Source organism: Toxorhynchites rutilus, chromosome 2, assembly GCF_029784135.1.
Source record: "Toxorhynchites rutilus septentrionalis strain SRP chromosome 2, ASM2978413v1, whole genome shotgun sequence".
NCBI classification, from domain to species: domain Eukaryota; kingdom Metazoa; phylum Arthropoda; class Insecta; order Diptera; family Culicidae; genus Toxorhynchites; species Toxorhynchites rutilus.
In genome coordinates this window covers 189,597,271-189,614,655 of record NC_073745.1, presented here as the reverse complement: position 1 = coordinate 189,614,655, position 17,385 = coordinate 189,597,271, and the positions used below count along the sequence as shown (strand labels likewise).

The window sequence follows — 17,385 nt, the reverse complement described above, 5'->3', positions numbered from 1 at the left end:
GCGCCTACGTCTCACTGACAAATTTTGTTAAGCTCTATAGAATTACTATGGAACAAGCTTGCGCGGATAATCCGCACAACGGATCATCCGCTCGCGGATAATCGGGGTTCCACTGTACCTGCAAGTATCAAACATCATGCTATTTAGTATTTAGTATTGTCTCAGTGAGAACGTACCGCTAGACATCGTTCATACAACGTAAACCAGCACCAAACAAGCTTTCAGAATTACTTGCATGCAGAGCCATACATTGGTAGCTCGAAGCAACTAAATATACAAACACTTCTTACACTATTCTCAAAAGAAATGCTTTATGTCAATATTACTGTGTAACGAAAGTCCCCTGACCTTGACCAGCCACTAACGTCGAGGAAGGCTGTTACCATACAGAGGTCCGGAGACCTGTAGGGCGAACTGTTCACAGGCCTCAAACCCCCTTTACCATGCGGGTTCATTGAATAGGGGCGTTCCTTCCCACAATGAGGCAACTCACAGGGGGGAAGGACGACATTTCGGGAGTAATAGAGCTTTTATTGACTGTTTCTCTGATTAAACATTACTCACGGCACTCTTGTAGAGATTGCCAGTCACCGGATGGTACGGCTCCACTACGTTGTGGTTAACTCGGGGAAACAGACACTACGTCCTAGAATTCGGTCCTCCTGGAGGTCCTCCTGGTCGAGTGGGAAACTCTTCCACAATTCTCTCGGGTAACACTCCCCACTATAGGAACTCGCACTCGCGAACTCGCGGAAACGGACTTTCGTTTTTTTTCTACGCGGCGAATTTTTTTAACTTCCGTTTTCTTTCCCACTTATTTATCATCCTCTTTATTTTTTTGATCCGTAGGTTCGCATTTCCGTTCAACGTAGGCAACGCAGGGAAGATTGAGTGGAGAATGGGATGACTCAGAAACGGACTAATACAACTTCCCCGTCGACGTTAAGATGGCGCTAGTCGCATGCTGTTAGTTCGTGGGATTAACACTAAGTTATAACTGGCCTCGAAAAAAGTTACATTACTTTGTCATACTCGAGATAAGCGCAGATCCTTAGAGGATAAAGTTTTGCTACTGGCAAGCGAAACCAAATCACATACAAAATTCCAGAACTAATTTCTAGGTGACTAAAGAAACAAAACAAACTCTTTCTGTTAACATCGAAAAAAGTCGGTTTGCTTCATTATGATCAAAAAAAAATATGATGGAAAAAACCATCATATCATAAAAAAATGGCGATTGTTGCATCGCGACAGGACCAATGCATACTGGTACAGATACAAATTGGGTTTTAGCGTAGCGAAGATGTGCTATTTGTACGTACGGGTTATGAAGCACGTACGTACCCACACAAAGCCATATATCGATGACTTGAAGCGACTAAATATACATACACTTCTCTCCCTTTTGCGCTCTTCTCAACAGAAGCCCTTTCTGTTAATATTGCCGGCTTCGATTAGCATAACTGTCATCCTTGGTGCGGAGAGTTTTGCTACTGGCATGCTAAACCAAATCACACACAAAACTCCAGAACAATTATTTTCTTTGTGAGCCGCCGATAGCCTATCTCGATGATTCTGCACACAATTGTAGAGCTCAGAACAATCATGCAATGGCGCCAGTTTGATGCAATGATTGCAATGCCATAGACATCAGCGAGTTAGTAATTTGGTCCCGTCCACAGCTCAATCCGAAACGAAGACATATGATGACGCAAAAAAGATGGACAAGTGATGTTCATTGCTTCAAATACAGAACGAGACTGAAAGTTTACCTCAGCGAGATCCAATATTTATTCCCCTTCGTTGCTCGTCGATAAGTTACTCGTAAGTTACTGCTTCAATTTAAACCAATTACATACCAGAGGATTGTAATGTATAGCACATCGAAGGAAGGAAGGAAGGTATTGAATTAGAGAGACTTTAAACTCTGAGAGTTCATTCGTCTCTTGAGCACATCGAACAAATCTTAAGGAATTTCAATTCGGTTCGTTTGGTCTGTAAATCACCAAAATCCGTTCGCGGCAAACCTGTTTTCTGATTCGGCATCTTAAATGAAAGACGTAGTCCTACGTCAAAAATCTAGCAATATATACATTTTCCATATCATAGATACATATCAATAAGCAAACGCTTATTATAAATCTGATACAAGTTCCGGTTCTTGGACTAGTAATCATATTCTATCCTGATATATGATAAATAATAACCTCAGCGGCTATACATAATCTCCTCGTTCTCCTGTTATGTGAACCAGAAAAAAAGTACACAAAGAAAAATCAATAGTCGCCGGTGGCTTCCATCCACCATGCCCTCCCGTCATCTTTCGCGTTTCGCATTCTTGCCGAAATGTTTTGACCACCCAGCCGGCAAGAAATCAAACAAACATAAAACACACTGGTATGTATGATTAAGATGCTGGCCGGTCAATCAGCTGGTCCATGGCTCAACAGTTATGGGTCGATGATGATGACGAAGAAAAAAACAACTATTCGTACGTATCCTTAGCTTCATTACGAATTTTATGGTTTTGACCAATAAAAAAACAGCTAACGACTTTCTTGGCCTTTTCTAGAGAAAAAGTATAGCCCCACAGAATCAAAACAACCGAACATAAAAATGCGATGAATGTATAAAAACTACTCAGCAAAATTTTCAGCAATTCTAGAGAATGTCATTGGAATCGATTTCAACTTGTTTATGGTGGTAGTGGGGGACACTTTTCTGCGTTGGTGAACCCTCCAACCCCACCGTGTTTTTTTGTTTCACATTCGTTTGATATTGTATCATAAATCATCGGTCGAGCGCCGGCGGCATTTACACAGAAATTCATCAACCACCGACTAGTAGAGCGTAGCTAATGGAGAACGAAAGTCTATTATACAACCAACATAAGCATGAGAACATGCTCGTATCAAATTTGAATAGCGAATAATGGGGAAAACTGCGCATCGGCGGTAATTACCCAGCAGAAATCACTGATGTAATGATGTAGGTGTAAATGAGCGACATAACATGAGAAAACATAATAAAACACAAACGAAAACCACGTGAAGAAATAAAATACTTACTCACCTAAACACACAGGACAGCATTGACCGTGCTTCAGTGGAAGCGGATTCGAACAAGGAGAGTAGCATTTGAGGCGCGATCGCGTTATTACACCTGACACACACTTGTAGTGTTCGCACGGGTCGTCGGGGTCTGTCCATTCTGTGCCACTATCGATCATGCGACCTTCATGCAAGCAACCTGCAAATAGTCGCAATAAATTAGTTGTCTTCCGTTCGCCGACTGTCGGCGTAAGTCGTTCAAATTGAATTTATCATCGGAATTGAAAACGTCAGTCAGTGGTCGGACCATACCTATGCATTTATCACAGCACTTTCCCGGTGTCTTCTTGTTGTAGATATAGCAATCATCCACGGCAGGGCAGCTTTCCTGTTCACATTCCACAAAGCCATTCTAAAAAGAATATAGAAAATGAAAAAAAAAATCAGTTGTTATCAACACTCGCAATAAATGGTATTGATTTTGGTCACTTGATTCCATTCATGAAATTCGCTTGGTTTATAGAGAAAAAAAAGTACTCATTCAGTACAATATGCTTATCGTGCAATTTTGCTCTTTTGTTTTTTTTATGAAGCTCGCGTGTAACGTTTGTTATTTAAGAATGCTCATTCTTATCAGAGCCGGCGTTTATAGATGGCACGGGCTATGCTTTTCTTATCCGAGGGGGAAAATTACACAGTCACCAAGTTCAAAACGGCGAAAAGTCACACTATCCAGTAGCGCGCGGCCGGCTGTATTCTTATCGCCGAAGGTCAATCTATCGCGAAAGCTTCTTAACTTCGAAAGTTAACAGGGAGCGTCGATATTTAAGGCTATACGGAAAATCTTTCTTCTTTTGTTCTCGTCCACTGATGTAGCCAATGGATATTTTGAAATACATAGAAAGTGGAAGAAGATTCCCACATATATCTCCGTGGTGAATCACTGTGCCTTCAAGCAAACAGAAAGAAAATAAAAAGATATATTAAAAGCATATGTCATTGTTGATGAAATATGGCAATAAGGGAGAAACGTCACAGCCAGTGCACACAAGATAAAATGAATCGCTTCGCTGTTACATATGACTTTCTCTTGACCGATTGCCAAGAACAGCTTCCGTGACGAGAGTCTGCCTATGGCTGTCATCGACATGAATTAAGAGGACTAGTGCCCTACAGGAAACTTTCGTATGAACTATCCGGACTGCATGCTTTGGGTCAAAATGTATCAAACGTGTGTTAATGCTTCATGCATCCATGATCAAGGACTGTGCAAATATATAACGTCTGAACACAAAAGTATAGCGCGGTCAAAAAGATGCCATAAAATGTTATAAATGGTAATACACGCAGTCAAACTCTTCGGTGCATCGGAAGAACTGCGTTTCCGGATGAAATACTGTGTTTGAAATGGTTTGTGGCAGTTTGCCAAGTTTGCCAATCTTTGTCGATGCTTTTCGCAACATTCATTTAAAACCACTTAGGCTTTCAAGAATTCGCAAAAAAGAAAATCAATGCTCGAATTCATTAAATTTCAAAGCCTCTGACTGTGTCAATTCTGGTTTCCATATAGGAACTGGCCCAACTAACATTTTTTTACCATTTTTTTAAAATACATTTTGAACTTTGTTTAAGTACAGATTGACTTATAGCTTGGTATTAAAGAGACAGCAATTGCGGAATCCAATTAATGGGACCTCTCATTTAAGGGGGACTGAAGAGTCGAAAAACGGATTTCGACAGTTTATTATGCCATTTAAGATCTAGACATGTGATTGAATCTCTTGCAGCGTTTTTACGGTATGTTTAAAGATGAATTTTAAAACCTTTGGGGCTAAAAATATTGTGTATTAGGGCGCTGGTAGTAGTACGCGTAAGTGCCTTTTAAAATCTGGCGGAGCATTCATCTCGGGGACTAGATGGCCATCTAGTTGTTATTCTGAAAATTTGCTTTAGCTTAAATTTGCCTAATATTCTTAGAAATGCATTCTCTAAACCGTGGCATAGCGGTTTTTCTAAACTAAAAATAACCAAAATGGTGGTTATAAATTTTATTTCCGTCATTCGAAATGATGATATAAAAGTGAAAACCAATTTTCCACTGCATTTAATTCAATCAAAATAAAAATATATTTTCCATGGTTTCACATACATATATTATTGTTTTTTTTTAAATATAGAAGGACTATTTAATTTTTGATCAATCCTCTTAAAGTAAAAAAACAGCATTCTCACATAAAAATGTAATGTATGTAATGTATGTAATGAGAAAAAAAACCTTCGACGTAATGGTCGAATTTCAACAATGACATAGTTACAGAACTTTTTTTTTTGTTTCGGGTTCTGTTGATGAGAAAATTCAATTCAGGTTGCAGTTGTGAAACATTTAAATTAGTCACTAGTTCAATTGATAGGGACAAACGTAAATCACAAATAACAGCAAGACAAGCGGCTTGAATGGAGGTGTGGTAATTCAATCGAATGGATGGGATACAGTGAGAAGAGATCCGTATGAGTGAAACATGCCCGTATATCAAAGTAGCCAATGATCCCGAGATATTGGTTAGAAGAGAAGTGTTGTCAACTGATGGCTGATGCTATTTGTCGTTCGAATTCAAAAGAATGAATTGATTTTTTCAGCGCTGATCACAATAACAATATTACGTAATTTGTATTCGAAATCTCTTAAACTTTCGTTACATGTCTCAATTTTGATTTCGTTTTGTGACTCCTTTATAAAGAAATCAGAAACGTAGTCCTACGTCAAGATAACTTTCATGTTTCATTCCGATTTTCTGACGTTCTAGGTTAGTAGAAAGTACTCCCGTGGCAGAGTGACAGGCATCATACATTATCATGCTGAAAGTTCGGGTTCGACCATTAACTCGACTAATACTAAAGTAATGTATAGAGCAATTCCACGCCAAATCGGTCAAAAAACAGAAAATTTTGACTCGACGTTCTCCGATTTTTTAAACTTGGTACCTATGTTGAAAGCCACCCAAAATCTCAATTTTCATTGTAATATTATCAATTTTAATTACGACTGATTTTTTAAAAGGGTATATTTCAAAATCATCCTTTCAAAGAATCGTAACTCAAAATCCAGATGAATGATTAAAATATGATGTTTAACAAAGTTGTTGGACAATCAATTAGCAATTTAGCAAAAACAATACTAAGAAAACACCGAATAAATTCGGCTCTGTTACAGCTGAGTTGATAAATGAGCCTAATAGTATAAACCGATGGGATAAAAAAGGATACATTGTTAAATACTCAAAAATTGAATTTAATATTAAAAACTTCTATATCTCAAAACACCCCTCTTTCGATATTTTTTGTGTATTTATGATGGAAAGCCCGTCTTATCTAACAAAGTTTATCGTATAGTAGTGCCGTGTTGGACTATCTAAAATGAAGATATAATTTTTTGAAAATTTATGAAATTTCAATACTTTGTGAATTCGTATCCATTTAAGAAAAGTAATATGAATAATAGAATCTACATGCGATTCAACATGAAAAACTATATATAACGTTTTATCCTTCAACCAAAACTAATTTTTTGCACATGTTTTGGCATCTCGATTTATTACATTAAATGAGCCTAAAAATAACAGAAAATGTACTACTCCCAAATATTAGCATAGCATTTGTATAATATATATGGTATCTATATTATTAAAAATGATTTGGTGTCCGTTCCTCACGATTTAACTCAAGAACGGAGCAACGGTTTCAACAGTCAGTATCAGGTTTGATGCGTCTTAGACAACGTCAGGTTTATATGCCTGGAAAGCTATGGAAACCATTCGGAAAGACGGAAAATTGAATAATCATTTTTTTTAGCAAATTTTGTATATCTATATAAACAAAAATGATTTGGTGTCCGTTTCTCACGATTTAAATTAAGAACGGAGCAACGAATTTAACTGTCAGTATCAGGTTTGATGCGTCTTAGTCTGCGCCAGGTTTATATATCAAAAATAAATTATATACCACGAGTATAGATTACGTACATAAAGATTATTTCTGTGGGTACTTAAGTGTCATTCTATTCAATTCAAAATATCAATTGTGGGTAAGACGAAGTTTGCCGAGTTAGCTAGGGACAATATAAGATAATATGAGCTAGCGAAATAAAATACGCATTGCAAAAAAGCTGGCAATAAAACTTCTCGCGTACTTTGTCACATACCCGGCCTAGACCGAGAAAGATATATAGGGTTGGGGAAAAGGAAATGTCGTATTTCTGATCGAAATTTGGCGTTTTATTAAACATACTTAAAATTATCCAATTTAAGTCAAATATGCGCCGTTTTGTTCGCAAACTTGTTGCCATTTAGAAGGCAACTTCATTATCCCTCCTTATAAACCCCCCCTCATTATTTGCAAAAAAAAACTCAGACAGCCAGTTTCCGCAAGCCTCTTTTGAGACCAACTTAGTATCACCAAGAGCGTTTTGCATGGACCGGAAGAGATGATAGTCACTTGGAGTCAGGTCCGGACTATACGGTGGGTGCAATAGGACATCCCATCCGAGCTCCCGTAGCTTCTGGCGGGTCATCAAAGATGTATGAGGCCGAGCGTTGTCCTGGTGGAAAACAACACCATTCCCATTGATCATTTCTGGCCGCTTCTGGTCAATCGCCTGCTTCAAACGGTCGAGCTGCTCACAGTAGAGAACCGAGTTGAGGGTCTGGCCATAGTTGAGCAGCTCATAGTGGATGATTCCCTTCCAATCCCACCAAACACACAGCAAAACCTTTCTGACCGCCAATCCGGGCTTGACGATGGTTTGGGCCAGCTCAACGCGCTTCGACCACGACTTTTTTTCGCTTTAGGTTGTCGTACGTGATCACTTTTCATCACCTTCTTCTTCTTCTTAAAAAATGGGTCGAGTTCGTTCCGTTTCAGCAGTGCATCGCAGGCGCTGATACTGTCTAAAAGATTTTTTTGCGTCAACTCGTGTGGCACCCATACATCAAGCTTTTTTTGGAATCCAATCTTCTGCAAATGGTTACAAACGGTTTTATGGTCTATACCCAGTTCCTGGCCAATCGAGCATGTGCTCACATGCCGGTCTACTTGGATGATTTCAACGATTTTATCGGTTTCCACAACGATTGGCCTACCAGTAGGGGGTGTATCTTCGACAGCCACTACACCAGAACGAAATCGATCAAACCAACGCTGTGCTGTGCGAATCGTTACAGTGTCGAGTCCATAAACTTCTCGAATTTTTTCGGCCGCCTTCGTTGCAGTTTTACCTCACAGGTAGTAAAAACGTAAAATATGGCGAATTTCTTGCTTGGTGTACTCCATCTTTGACGCGCTGTAACTTGAGACTAAAAAGGACAATCACAACACTGTCAAAACGACACTCGTAAAGGGTGTGTCACATCAATTGCATCACGGAAAAAACGCTGTAGAAATTCGCCCAGTAGACCGATCCTTTTAAAAATTTTAGACAGTAAAATAAAAACTATTAAACAACTTTTGGCATTTTCTTTTTATTCATACTTCGAGCCCAAGCCCGTATGCTCGCACCTTCCTCTTTACCCCGTCCATAAGGTTCTGTACAACGTCAGGTTGTAGTTTTTTTGAACAGAAATCCATTTTCTCTTGAAGTCCGCCTCCGATTTGACAACTTTTGGGTTCTTCCGGAGGGCCTGCTTCATAATCGCCCAATATGCGAAGCTCCGGCGCGTTGGGCGGGTTCATTTCCTTTGGCACGAAGGTGGCCCCGTTGGCTTCGTACCACTCCAACACGTCCTTTGAATAGTGGCACGAAGCGAGATCCGGCCAGAAGATGGTCGAGCTCTCGTGCTGCTTCAATAGTGGAAGTAAGCGCTTCTGTAGGCACTCCTTAAGGTAAACCTGCCCGTTTACCGTGCCGGTCATCACGAAGGGGGCGCTCCGCTTTCCGCAAGAGCAGATCGCTTGCCACACCATGTACTTTTTGGCAAACTTGGATAGTTTCTGCTTGCGAATCTCCTCCGGAACGCTGAATTTGTCCTCTGCGGAGAAAAACAACAGGCCCGGCAGCTGACGAAAGTCCGCTTTGACGTAGGTTTCGTCATCCATTACCAGGCAATGCGGCTTCGTCAGCATTTCGGTGTACAGCTTCCGGGCTCGCGTCTTCCCCACCATGTTTTGCCTGTCGTCGCGGTTAGGAGCCTTCTGAACCTTGTATGGATGCAGGCCCTCCCGCTGCTTGGTCCGCTGGACGAATGAACTTGACAAATTCAGCTTATTGGCGACATCCCGGACCGAACTTCTCGGATCACGTCTAAACTGCTTAACTACGCGCTTGTGATCTTTTTCACCGACGGAGCATCCATTTTTGCCGTTCTTCACCTTCCGGTCGATGGTTAGGTTCTCGAAGTATCGTTTTAGTACTCTGCTGACCGTGGATTGGACGATTCCCAGCATCTTACCGATGTACCGATGTGACAACTCCGGATTCTCGAAATGAGTGCGCAGGATTAATTCACGACGCTCTTTTTCGTTCGACGACATTTTTCCAAATTTAGAAAAAATTCCTTTTTTCCAAATTTAGGAAAAATTGACAGTGAAGCATGGCCAACGTGATCTATACACTCTTATCTGATTATAAGCGAAAGCTGAAGATATAATTCCTAAAAATTAAATTTCTACAGCGTTTTTTCCGTGATGCAATTTGATGTGACACACCCTTTAGCACAGATTGTCGTCTTTAAATAGTCGTATAGTATGACCCGATGCGATAAGTACAACACAAAATATGTTTAAGTGTTGCCATATATTGACAATATACTACATTTCTTTTTCCCCAACCCAATATATTCAGTTTATGTTTTCATTTTTACTCTTAGAAAACACTTCCCAACTTCATTTTATATTGAGGTGTAACAGAATCACGCATTTATACAACAGCAACTATATGGATAGCGTGGTCGTGTGAAACAGCCTTGCATTCCAGCCCGTTGACATCGTATGGACTTTTTTTTGTAAAATCCCAAGCGGAATATAGGAGCAACAGTGTTTACAGTTTGTAATTGATATCTGAGTGCGAATGAAAAATTCTGGTGAGAGTTGGCATCGCAGTTCAATCGTAAAGTCAGGATGGTACCAAATAAACAGAAAGCGCTGATAGCTTTCGACGATTCTCTCCATTTGTAGTAGAACCCAAAGATGCTGACATATACATGATACACGAATAAACTGCAGCGTTCGTTGCACGGCAATGAGAGAGGAACTACAGCGATTTAAGTTTCGCCATTTCTCGATAGTTCACAAAGATATTTGCATCAGTCGTTACGAAATATTTCTACTCGCTCAGCTCAGTCACGAATTTGGAAAGCGCCAAGAACTATAATAGATTTTCAGGTGGAATGAACACACTTTCAAGATGATCTCAAGATAACTAAAAAGTTATTTCGAAAATTTCGGTGCATTTTGAAATAATATCCAAAGTGATAAACAATTGGAATGAATAATATAATTCCGTAGTTCTACGTCGAAAATGCGGTCGTGTCTTAGATGCAACCCCTTAAAATTTTGTTATATTTAAAAAAAATACGAATAATTCATACAATTTCTAACAAGTAATTCATGAGAGGCGATTTTACAGGGAAAAAGTTTTTCTAACAACTGTTTTATGTTTTCTTTGAAAAAATTACAACCTATCCTAATTTTGTTTAAAGTCAAGATAGCGACAAGTTTCAGATTTCTACAGATGTCAAGATGTCAACTTTCTCTTTTTAATAGTTTCTGGAATGTGTAACATTTTTGTATGGAGACTCCTGAAAAAATAATGTAACATTTACGCATTTCTAAATAGAAAAAAATGTGTGGGTATGATATAACCGCAAGGTTGACGTGGGACTAGCGTTGGCTTAGTAATCATTTGTTATCATTGTTAGAAATTTTCGAATTCGATTGAATTTAACATATTTGCTGTGTAAATAGAGAATTTGAACAAACGACATGTAATGTAAGGCATCATAGTTTTGATGGCTGTGTTAGGGAACACATGTCGGTGGGAGCAAAAATTCCCCCAACTTGCATGTATTTGCAATGCCAATTTCCCCAGGCACCTTGGTTTTGATGGCTGTGTTAGAGAGCATACTCCGGTGGGAACAAAATTTCCCCTAACTTGCATGTATCTGCAAAGCGGATAAATAATTGTCAAACTATGTCATAAAAACGTAACCTGCTTTCTACGTCAAAAAAGATCATTATTTCTTAGGTTTACGTTACCCTTGATCAACAAAACATGTTTAAAGTGGAGTAACACCAAATGGGCAAACCACAAAATGAATAGTGTAATACATTAGTGAAAAGCCACTAAAGAAGCTTCACACTCAAATTTTTAACGAAGATATTCTTCAAACACAATGGATGATGAAACTTATGTGCTTGAAGATATTTCCAGAATTAGCTTTCTTTACAGCAATGTGATGAAATGCTGCTGCCGAGTATTTTCGAGAGTTTGAAAAAGTCTTCCAAATTTCCAATGTTGATTTGGCAGTTTTTTTTCAGCTGTGGATGAGAGTTTAAACATATCGACTCAACTGACTATCAGCAAACATATTTTTAACTGCAGAAACGATGCCCTTTTTATTAGGAGCCACGAACCCCATTAATATTTTGGAAATATTTGGTTTCATGTCACTACGCTGAATCAGTTATAAAAAGGTATTATGCACAAGAGATCAATTTCCGAATCGTTCCCAATTTGTCAAAATTCTTAGAGTTCTGCCCTATTGAAAAGTAAAGGGATCTAGTAAAAAGCTAATACTCTTTGAACCACAATATCGTAAAAGACATCGATTATTTAATAGAAGATTCCAGTGCTATCTTGTCATGTGTTTCGTGTTTTATTTTCGATTGGCAACATATTGTTTAAGAATTACGGCTTATCCTAACCAATCGAGTTGTGAAAGAACATTTTTTCCACAAGAAAACTCATCAGCTCAGACACTCTTTCGCACAAGCCGCATTGGTTGACAGTCGATACAGCTTTTGGAAAATTTTGGAAAATAGTGTTTTTAGTGCCCTATCAAACTATTGTTTCGAGTCGACCGCGAGTAACCGGTTTCCTATTTCATTAACCGTTGAATTAAGAAAACATGTTAATAGTAAAAGTATAGTTGAGAGTTTGGCTTCTTTAAACCTATGTAACTGAGCCTGTACAAATAAACGAATTATAAAAAAAAAATAAAATAAACTATTGTTATGTTAAGGATGCACCACGTCCTGAAAAATAATAAAAGCTGCCAACTATGAAATATTTATAAACTCCACTTTTTTTCTACAAAAAAAAACCTTTACGATCAAGGGTATACTTATGAGACCCGTACTATTGAAATTAGTTTTTTTCGCTGCCGTTGAAACCCCAATGGGAAAAGTTTACGAAATGGTCAATTACTAGGTTTGTAAATCACTCAAACGTTACATTCAATATAATTACCCCTAGTTTCAACAACTCGTTGAGAACTGCTACCTGGGGGCAACTGCCACATGGTTACTATTTCCAAGATTTAAGTTGCATTACAGAAACCGAAGGGAAAATGTCAATTAGTCGGTCGCTTTCACCGTCTTTCAAACGATCGCGCGCCTCCAGACAAGCGCTATTCCGAACTAGGCCCGCAATGGATACACACATGTGCGCTTCGTAGTTCTGTTTAGTAAACATATAAGATCAAGCCTTTTGCGCAAGAAAAGGAAAAAACGCATGTGACCAAGGTGGCCCCGTTGGCTTCGTACCACTCCAACACGTCCTTTGAATAGTGGCACGAAGCGAGATCCGGCCAGAAGATGGTCGAGCCCTCGTGCTGCTTCAATAGTGGAAGTAAGCGCTTCTGTAGGCACTCCTTAAGGTAAACCTGCCCGTTTACCGTGCCGGTCATCACGAAGGGGGCGCTCCGCTTTCCGCAAGAGCAGATCGCTTGCCACACCATGTACTTTTTGGCAAACTTGGATAGTTTCTGCTTGCGAATCTCCTCCGGAACGCTGAATTTGTCCTCTGCGGAGAAAAACAACAGGCCCGGCAGCTGACGAAAGTCCGCTTTGACGTAGGTTTCGTCATCCATTACCAGGCAATGCGGCTTCGTCAGCATTTCGGTGTACAGCTTCCGGGCTCGCGTCTTCCCCACCATGTTTTGCCTGTCGTCGCGGTTAGGAGCCTTCTGAACCTTGTATGTACGCAGGCCCTCCCGCTGCTTGGTCCGCTGGACGAATGAACTTGACAAATTCAGCTTATTGGCGACATCCCGGACCGAACTTCTCGGATCACGTCTAAACTGCTTAACTACGCGCTTGTGATCTTTTTCACCGACGGAGCATCCATTTTTGCCGTTCTTCACCTTCCGGTCGATGGTTAGGTTCTCGAAGTATCGTTTTAGTACTCTGCTGACCGTGGATTGGACGATTCCCAGCATCTTACCGATGTCCCGATGTGACAACTCCGGATTCTCGAAATGAGTGCGCAGGATTAATTCACGACGCTCTTTTTCGTTCGACGACATTTTTCCAAATTTAGAAAAAATTCCTTTTTTCCAAATTTAGGAAAAATTGACAGTGAAGCATGGCCAACGTGATCTATACACTCTTATCTGATTAAAAGCGAAAGCTGAAGATATAATTCCTAAAAATTAAATTTCTACAGCGTTTTTTCCGTGATGCAATTTGATGTGACACACCCTTTAGCACAGATTGTCGTCTTTAAATAGTCGTATAGTATGACCCGATGCGATAAGTACAACACAAGATATGTTTAAGTGTTGCCATATATTGACAATATACTACATTTCTTTTTCCCCAACCCAATATATTCAGTTTATGTTTTCATTTTTACTCTTAGAAAACACTTCCCAACTTCATTTTATATTGAGGTGTAACAGAATCACGCATTTATACAACAGCAACTATATGGATAGCGTGGTCGTGTGAAACAGCCTTGCATTCCAGCCCGTTGACATCGTATGGACTTTTTTTTGTAAAATCCCAAGCGGAATATAGGAGCAACAGTGTTTACAGTTTGTAATTGATATCTGAGTGCGAATGAAAAATTCTGGTGAGAGTTGGCATCGCAGTTCAATCGTAAAGTCAGGATGGTACCAAATAAACAGAAAGCGCTGATAGCTTTCGACGATTCTCTCCATTTGTAGTAGAACCCAAAGATGCTGACATATACATGATACACGAATAAACTGCAGCGTTCGTTGCACGGCAATGAGAGAGGAACTACAGCGATTTAAGTTTCGCCATTTCTCGATAGTTCACAAAGATATTTGCATCAGTCGTTACGAAATATTTCTACTCGCTCAGCTCAGTCACGAATTTGGAAAGCGCCAAGAACTATAATAGATTTTCAGGTGGAATGAACACACTTTCAAGATGATCTCAGGATAACTAAAAAGTTATTTCGAAAATTTCGGTGCATTTTGAAATAATATCCAAAGTGATAAACAATTGGAATGAATAATATAATTCCGTAGTTCTACGTCGAAAATGCGTTCGTGTCTTAGATGCAACCTCTTAAAATTTTGTTATATTTAAAAAAAAATACGAATAATTCATACAATTTCTAACAAGTAATTCATGAGAGGCGATTTTACAGGGAAAAAGTTTTTCTAACAACTGTTTTGTTTTCTTTGAAAAAATTACAACCTATCCTAATTTTGTTTAAAGTCAAGATAGCGACAAGTTTCAGATTTCTACAATATGGAATTTTTATTTTTTCAAAATTGTTCATTGTTCAAGAATATGGACTTTTATCGAAGACGTCAACTTTCTATTTTTAATAGTTTCTGGAATGTGTAACATTTTTGTATGGAGACTCCTGAAAAAATAATGTAACATTTACGCATTTCTAAATAGAAAAAAATGTGTGGGTATGATATAACCGCAAGGTTGACGTGGGACTAGCGTTGGCTTAGTAATCATTTGTTATCATTGTTAGAAATTTTCGAATTCGATTGAATTTAACATATTTGCTGTGTAAATAGAGAATTTGAACAAACGACATGTAATGTAAGGCATCATAGTTTTGATGGCTGTGTTAGGGAACACATGTCGGTGGGAGCAAAAATTCCCCCAACTTGCATGTATTTGCAATGCCAATTTCCCCAGGCACCTTGGTTTTGATGGCTGTGTTAGAGAGCATACTTCGGTGGGAACAAAATTTCCCCTAACTTGCATGTATCTGCAAAGCGGATAAATAATTGTCAAACTATGTCATAAAAACGTAACCTGCTTTCTACGTCAAAAAAGATCATTATTTCTTAGGTTTACGTTACCCTTGATCAACAAAACATGTTTAAAGTGGAGTAACACCAAATGGGCAAACCACAAAATGAATAGTGTAATACATTAGTGAAAAGCCACTAAAGAAGCTTCACACTCAAATTTTTAACGAAGATATTCTTCAAACACAATGGATGATGAAACTTATGTGCTTGAAGATATTTCCAGAATTAGCTTTCTTTACAGCAATGTGATGAAATGCTGCTGCCGAGTATTTTCGAGAGTTTGAAAAAGTCTTCCAAATTTCCAATGTTGATTTGGCAGTTTTTTTTCAGCTGTGGATGAGAGTTTAAACATATCGACTCAACTGACTATCAGCAAACATATTTTTAACTGCAGAAACGATGCCCTTTTTATTAGGAGCCACGAACCCCATTAATATTTTGGAAATATTTGGTTTCATGTCACTACGCTGAATCAGTTATAAAAAGGTATTATGCACAAGAGATCAATTTCCGAATCGTTCCCAATTTGTCAAAATTCTTAGAGTTCTGCCCTATTGAAAAGTAAAGGGATCTAGTAAAAAGCTAATACTCTTTGAACCACAATATCGTAAAAGACATCGATTATTTAATAGAAGATTCCAGTGCTATCTTGTCATGTGTTTCGTGTTTTATTTTCGATTGGCAACATATTGTTTAAGAATTACGGCTTATCCTAACCAATCGAGTTGTGAAAGAACATTTTTTCCACAAGAAAACTCATCAGCTCAGACACTCTTTCGCACAAGCCGCATTGTTTGACAGTCGATACAGCTTTTGGAAAATTTTGGAAAATAGTGTTTTTAGTGCCCTATCAAACTATTGTTTCGAGTCGACCGCGAGTAACCGGTTTCCTATTTCATTAACCGTTGAATTAAGAAAACATGTTAATAGTAAAAGTATAGTTGAGAGTTTGGCTTCTTTAAACCTATGTAACTGAGCCTGTACAAATAAACGAATTATAAAAAAAAATAAAATAAACTATTGTTATGTTAAGGATGCACCACGTCCTGAAAAATAATAAAAGCTGCCAACTATGAAATATTTATAAACTCCACTTTTTTCTACAAAAAAAAACCTTTACGATCAAGGGTATACTTATGAGACCCGTACTATTGAAATTAGTTTTTTTCGCTGCCGTTGAAACCCCAATGGGAAAAGTTTACGAAATGGTCAATTACTAGGTTTGTAAATCACTCAAACGTTACATTCAATATAATTACCCCTAGCAATGAAGTTTCAACAACTCGTTGAGAACTGCTACCTGGGGGCAACTGCCACATGGTTACTATTTCCAAGATTTAAGTTGCATTACAGAAACCGAAGGGAAAATGTCAATTAGTCGGTCGCTTTCACCGTCTTTCAAACGATCGCGCGCCTCCAGACAAGCGCTATTCCGAACTAGGCCCGCAATGGATACACACATGTGCGCTTCGTAGTTCTGTTTAGTAAACATATAAGATCAAGCCTTTTGCGCAAGAAAAGAAAAAAACGCATGTGACCATAAATAATGATAATAATTCAAGCCCTGGCGGCGGATAAACGGTATTTGTTGCTTCCAGCCACTTTTGTAGGGTAATTTCTGACGCCTCAATTACGTCTCACTATGCTATTTATATATAATTAAGGGAAACACAACGAGCTGCGAGATAACTGATCCAAGAGCGGTGCAATGCCGCCGCCCCGATGAGAAGGATCCTGATCAACATCGGAATAGAGAAGTGTGGTGAGAAACAACGTGTCATGTTGTATAATTTGTTAGAACGAATCGACTAATATTTTTATCGCAGTGTGTGTTGTTCCCAAGATAATGTTTAGTTGCGATAGGGACTTAATTATCTGATTAATTGGATGGTGTTAATTCTTGATACTCAGCACAACAGACGTACAATCCATTGAGATGTTATCCTTTATGCACGGCTTCGAGGTGTGACCCCGGAGGTAATTCTCCATGCAAGATTTTTACATTCATGTGCTATTAGTATGGAACCGGATGTACATTCAATACTGATCCGATTGATAGTAAATATAGACGAATTTCATGCCAACTCGACTGGCCG

At 38.8% G+C, this 17,385-nt stretch overlaps 1 protein-coding gene across 2 annotated transcripts in view; it reads right to left on the bottom strand.

Annotated features, from left to right (window-relative positions):
* The window catches only part of LOC129765488 (BMP-binding endothelial regulator protein), a 166,130-nt gene that overhangs the window by 63,183 nt on the left and 85,562 nt on the right, over positions 1 to 17,385 (bottom strand). For both annotated transcript variants that reach the window (XM_055765856.1, XM_055765857.1), the window contains exons 4-5: positions 3,363 to 3,462; positions 3,073 to 3,249 (exon numbers count right to left, since the gene is read on the bottom strand). In XM_055765856.1, coding sequence (XP_055621831.1) covers positions 3,073 to 3,249; positions 3,363 to 3,462 — 277 coding nt within the window. The remainder of the gene's footprint in view (positions 1 to 3,072; positions 3,250 to 3,362; positions 3,463 to 17,385) is intronic.